This window comes from Callospermophilus lateralis, chromosome 4 (assembly GCF_048772815.1).
Source record: "Callospermophilus lateralis isolate mCalLat2 chromosome 4, mCalLat2.hap1, whole genome shotgun sequence".
NCBI classification, from domain to species: Eukaryota; Metazoa; Chordata; class Mammalia; order Rodentia; family Sciuridae; genus Callospermophilus; species Callospermophilus lateralis.
In genome coordinates this window covers 164300359-164306358 of record NC_135308.1, presented here as the reverse complement: position 1 = coordinate 164306358, position 6000 = coordinate 164300359, and the positions used below count along the sequence as shown (strand labels likewise).

At 63.0% G+C, this 6000-nt stretch overlaps 1 protein-coding gene across 1 annotated transcript in view; it reads right to left on the bottom strand.

Moving 5' to 3' along the window:
* Positions 1-594: 594 nt before the first annotated feature.
* The window catches only part of Gramd4 (GRAM domain containing 4), a 77681-nt gene continuing 72275 nt past the window's right edge, over positions 595-6000 (bottom strand). Inside the window, exons 15-19 of the mRNA XM_076855493.2 lie at positions 5402-5546; positions 4662-4755; positions 3865-3949; positions 3205-3273; positions 595-2890 (exon numbers count right to left, since the gene is read on the bottom strand). Of these exons, the coding sequence (XP_076711608.1) occupies positions 2786-2890; positions 3205-3273; positions 3865-3949; positions 4662-4755; positions 5402-5546 (498 nt within the window). The 3' untranslated portion in view covers positions 595-2785. The remainder of the gene's footprint in view (positions 2891-3204; positions 3274-3864; positions 3950-4661; positions 4756-5401; positions 5547-6000) is intronic.

Sequence of the window (6000 nt, the reverse complement as noted above, 5' to 3'; positions counted from 1 at the left end):
CCCTTCTCTGCTGTCTCCCGGCACCCAGGACAGGCTGCAGTGGACGGGGGAGGGAGGGCAGGGGTGTGGGCATCTGACCCCCTAGGGCCACACTCCTGAGGTTTCCACCCGACTCCCAGCGGCTCTGGGGGAGCTGGGCGGCCAGGCACGGTCAGTGTCCCACACAGGTCTCCGGTTTTAGAGGCCAGGTGGGTTCCTTGTCCTTCTGTGTCAACATCAGTGTCTCAATCAACCAAGTCACAGTGTCACCACCAGGGACCCTTCTGGCCAGGAACCCAGGACATGGCAGCTGAGTGGGGCCAGGGCCTGGACCCCAACCCCAAGGCACTGCTTGGCCTTGGCCCTGCCCCACCCAGAGCGGGCCTTGGGTGCCCTCCTGACAGCTGTCCCCTGCTATCTGGCCTCCACCTTCTGAGACCTGGGCCTGCCTCCTGATGCCCACAGCCCAGCAGGACTGGCTACCCACCCAGCCCTCCCTGAAGCCTTCCCTCACCCAGGTGGTCCTGCTGCCCAAACCCTGTGGCAGAGGGGGCCCTGCAGCCGCTCCAGCAGCCCCCAGCCGCGCCCCGCCAAGAGAGCTGCGGACCCTGGACCTTAGCACAAAGCATTTTAATTTATTTAAATAAAAATTATAATTTATACAAGACTTTTCTTTAAACAAGGTTTTCTTAAAAAATGTGACAGGGTGTTTTTCATCAGTTCTCCATACAGTACAATCCTTTTGTAGAACAAAAGTGACACCAGTAATGATTATTTACAGATCCAAAATAGACTCGAGCTCCGGACATACAAAATCGAACATTCATCTAGCTCAGTGATTAGTCACAGAAATTAAACATCTGTCCAGATTCACGCACTTCAGCGAAAACCCTGTTGGTCTCTAACAGGGAGCCCAGACCCTAGCAGGCCCCTGGCCAGGCCCATGGGCTCCAAGGAACACGGCTGCCTGCCAGCCGCTGGACTGTGGACCCCTGTTCCCCAACAGGCCTCAGGCCTCCCCGGGTGCAGCACGGTCAGTCTGCATCTCCCTTCCTGTGGAAGGGACTCGAACTAACCCCCTCGCTCTGCCAAAAGGCCCCTCCTCTCGGGGACCCTCCCCGCTGTGTGTGGGGATAGCACCCCAGTGTGCCCACAAGGGGGACTTACTGACCCTGGTCCCCAGGACCCAGCCTGGGGCACTGCCAAGGCCCAGAGAGAGGTCTGACACCACCCAGGGGTGTCACCCCACAGCCATCCCTGGGGACACGTCACGGATACCCTGCCTCCCCTTGGGCGCCCTGGGGTCCTGCGGCCCCCATCTCGCCCCATGCACTTGAGCGCACCATCCCTGCAGGGGCCGAAGCCCTGGCCCAGGGCGGGTTCTGCCTTCATTGACGGAGGCTGACGAGCAGGGCCATCCGGCAGCTGGCACCCATGGTGCCCGGGGCGGGCAGCCTCCACCCTCTGGGTGGGATGTGTGCTTGACCTGGCTGGTCGGGGTGCTCGGCCCACGCACCAGAGTGTGACCCAGCAGACCCACCAGGTCTCACACCCGAGCCAGCAAATGAGGATCAGAGCTAAGGTAAAAATGTCACCTGAAAAACGATACAAAAATAAGAGACAGCTTGCTCTCTGTAAAAATATAATCTCTGTTTCTTCAAAAAACAACTATCTCAGTGACACCCGAAGGACTCAGACAAGGTGCAGGGCCACCTGGAAAGCGTGTGGACAGGGAGACGGTCACTCCTTTGGAGGCCCGGGCCTGTTCCAGGACCCCACGTGGCTTCTCACTTCAGACAAAACACAGATGTTCCAGGATAATCTGAGCCTGCGAGACGCTCCCCCGGCCTCCCCCACGAGCCACCGTGTTCCTGGGTAGCACGCGTCTTTCATCCAAGCCAGCAAGTGCTACCCTGGGGTGGGTGGGCACTGGGAGTGGTCTGGGCCCAGATGAGCGCTTGTGGGCACACAGGAAGAGAAATACTGTCAGATGTCTGGGGCAGGGCCTCGGCCCACAGAGCCTCCCAGCACCTCACGGGCAGGGCACTGTAGCTTGGCCTCCATGGCCAGGAAGCTCTGGCTGCCCCAACTCCACCCCACTGACCCCCATGGTTGTGTCTGGAGGACAAGCCTGGCCAGGCTGTGGCTGACCTTTACCTGACCAGCCAAGACTCAGAGCTGGGCAGTGTTCTCCTGGGCTTCTCCAGGGAGCACAGTGTCGAAGGGTGTGCCTTCACTTGCGCCCTGCACCCTCTCGGGTCGCCAGCCCAGGGGCCAAGATGGGCAGGTGGATGCGGCAGCTGGTAAGGGAAGCCCCTGCCCCCCAACCCCCTACTCTGAGGACCAGCATACTGGGGGTGGGGAGGGACCTCCGCAACCTTCAGTGACACTTCCTAACCCCAGTAGGAGGGCCACAGACATGCTCAGCTATGGCTTTAGGGGGCGGCCTCTGGCTTTCCGAGACTGGGACTCGGGGGCTGCAGGAGCCCCTGGGGTGGCCGGGGCCAGGTCTCTACTGAGGCTAGGATGGACAAGGAGCTGTGCCTGGTGGGGATGGCGAGGGTCCTGCATGTCGTCCTCTAATAGGCCTTGAGGATCCTCTGCCCACCTGTGTCTGCAGGTGTCCACCAAGGGGCCCCATGTGCCCGGCAGGGGCATCTGTGCTGTCCTCGTGAGCTGCAGCCCCTCAGTGAAGGGGTCTGTGGAGCACGGTCAATGCCACAGCAACCACAGGCCGAGGACCAGTGTGGCCAGTCCATCTGCCCGTGTCGAGGGCTGTGCAGGTCCTGCGGTGGTGGGGTCAGTACTAGCTGTCGCCACCGGAGGCCGCGGCCGAGGTGATCTTCACGTACTGGCCGAAGATGGTCTCGAAGGCCTCGTCCCTGTGCACCATGGCCCCGAACACCAGCGGCTGGCAGAGGAGGCACCCGGTGAGCAAGGCGCCAGGGATGAGCGCTGCCAGGCTGGGGCCAGACCGCCAGCGGCCACAGGGTGGCAGACGGCTCCAGCCTTCACAGAGGGAGAGGCAGGGACCCCGCAGGCTCAGGCCCCTCCCTGAATGCCCCGTCGGCGTCCTGTGGGCCATAGCAGCAGGTTCCTGCTGTCAAGATGGGGCCCTCTGCCATCACTGAAGCCACAGCTGGTCTGCGGCTCGGAGTGTCCCCTGGGTCCCCAGAGCCAAGCCCCTGCCACACCTGGACCCCACAGCAGCTGCCTGACACTTACTTTCTGAGTCGATGGTGTTGACACGGCAATGCCCATGCCTGAGCCCGGGAGGACGGACAGGACCTTGTACTGAAAGGACACAGCGGGGCATCATTAGGGTTCTCTTGGGGTGGGGCCGCAGCTGGCCCTCCACAGGCCCAGCGAATCCACTAAGCACAGCCATCCCAGCCACAGGAGGACAGGGACCCAGGAGTGCCTTGTACCCTGCGACCGAAAAGCCAGACCTGCATGGCTCATCCGCTTCTCAGAGGGCAGATCCTCAGGACCCTGCCTGTGGGGAGGAGCCCAGACCGACTCCCAGGCCCTGAACCCAGAGGGGCACCTGTCAGCCCTGCCGACCCAGCGGCCAGGCCGGGAGGGCCCTGGCCTGACTGTGCCTCTGGTTACCCAACTGTCCACCTTTTCTCTGGAGAGGGGTGACCACAGCACCCACAGCCTGGGTGTGCCTGACATGCAACGGAGGGAAGGGAGCCCACCCGGCAGACCGCTTGGGTCCCCCCACAGCGGGTCTGTCCAGTCGAGCCTAGGAAGTCTCCAGACAGCAAACGCCCCCATGTACACAGTGAAATCCACCAGCTTTGTGGCCCTCGAGGATTTCTGTCCCTAAAACTGAAAGGAGATGGTAGAAATGCCGTGGGGCGGGGGCGGGGGCACACCCACCTTCTGGATGTCGGTGATGTCCACCAGCTTGATGACTTTGTTCCTCTTTGAAGACCCAGATCTGGAGCTTTCAAAGCACAGATAACTAGACAGGGAAAGAGAGAGGCATAGTCCACACCAGAGCCACGTGGGGCTCCTGCCAAGCGGATGCTCCCCGGGGTTGCCGCTTCACAGCCTAGCAGTGCCCCCGCTGCAGCAAACAGTACCTACAGAAAAACCAGAGGCCTGGGCTCCGCGCTAAACCGCGGCTTCCCTGCCCACGGGATTCCCCGCAAGGTGCGCTGGAGTCCAGGGACCCGTTGAGGGCTCTAGGACCAGATCCTTCAGCAGGGGCTAGGGGGAGCTCGGAGCCTTGGCCGCTGCTGCAGGCTGGGGACAAGGTGACGCTGAGGCTCTGTACTCCCTCCTCCCACACCTGGGGCTGAGACAGTCTTGCCTGGCAGAGGAGAGACGAGGCCATCTCCGACTGCTGTGTCCAGACTGCAGCAAGCCTGGGGCCCTGGCTCAGCGGGGCAGAGCACAGTCCCTTCCTGGGAGATTGTCCTGTGCCCCCAGAGCAGCCTCACCCTGGCAAGAGCGTCCCGGTGAGACGGCACACCGCTGCCCTGGCGGCTGGGCGTGCAGGTGGTGCCTGCCCCCGGGCGCCTGGCAGGGCAGTGCAGCCAGGTGGCCCGTGGCCTTGGAGGGGACACTTGCTGGGCCAGCCCTGGGACCTGGTCACACTCCGAGGTCCTGCCAAGGCCCTGCAGAGGGACCTCACTAGGTCTAGGAAAAGGTGCAGCTGTGGTCCCACTCACTTTTCAGTCACATACAGAACCCCGTTCCGGATGTAGTCCGTGGGCATCTTGCGGTCTCGGTTTATCAGGCAGCAACGCCAGCCGTTCTCGCACACTAACGGGGAGAAGAGCACCTGAGACGGCCTCCGCTGCCCCCCTCAGCAGCCATCACCGGGGGCACGCGTCCGTGAGTGGCCACCGGAGTTCAGCATGAGCTCGGGTGCAGCTCCCCGCCCAGCGTGAGAGGCCTGGGTTCCCCCAGCACCAGAGAAAGTCCACAGTGGGAGGAGGGTGCAGGGCCAGGGGGAGGCGGTGCTGCGGGTCTGGGAGTGGCCCACTCCTCCCAGCGTGCGGAGCAGGCACCCAGGCTGACAGCACCGTGAGACAGGCGCACTAGCCCACGCTGCTGCAGACCAGCACTGACCTGCCGACCCGCAGAGGGCAGCGCCAGAGACGGCCACACTCAAAGCTCTGACTGGGCTGTGTGGCTCAGGAGCTTTGCAGCTTGGCCCTGGCGAACCCCGTGCTGACAAGGGCTCTAGCGGCCAGTGGGCAGAGCAAAGCCCCCTTCCTGGGACCTCCCCCCTGTGGGGAGCGGACGCCCTGGGAGTTCCCCTACCAAGCAGACCTGCCCTCAGGGCACGCCACCCCCGGCCGCCTGGGACAGCCCGCTAGAGCCGGGCTCTGCACCGCCTCCTCCTGTCCCAGGGGAGGCCACCCCTCTGCTTTGGTTGGGCCTCCGTCAGCACCTGTGCACATACCGGCCAGTGGACGCTCGTTTTCAGTCAGGTTGAAGATCTCGTGGAAGTTCCCCTTCTTGGTGCTGTGGCAGCGACCTGCGTCCTCGTCTCTGCCCAGGCCAGCTGGCGCACTGGAGACGCAGCTCCGCGATGAGGCCGTTTGTAGCTGCCAACAGCACACAGGGGCCTGCTCAGGCTCTGGGCAGAGGCAGCGGGCCCTGCAGGTGACTGAGGGGACACAGGGCTTTCCTTGCTCGCACCCAGCTGCAAACTGACCAGCTAGGAGACCATGTGTTCCTGCAAGCTCAAGTCCAAATGTGGGCGCCACAGCCCCCACAGGGCCGGGGCTGCACAGACCCACTCCTCAGTGGCGGGAGAACTTCTCCTTCCCGGAGACACCCCACAACCTTCCCGAGCCCCGAGTGCTGGAGCAGAGCCTGGAGACAAAGTCCCGGGACACAGGTGCCTGGCACGTGGTCTGCGTGGAGGCAGTTAAACCCCACGTCAGAGGTCAAGTCTGGCCACCGACAGCCACTTAAGAAAACTAGACACCGCAATGGCGCAGCCCCGGATCACAGAGGCCAGGGGACTTCCACACGGACACCTCGTCGTGCCCTGAC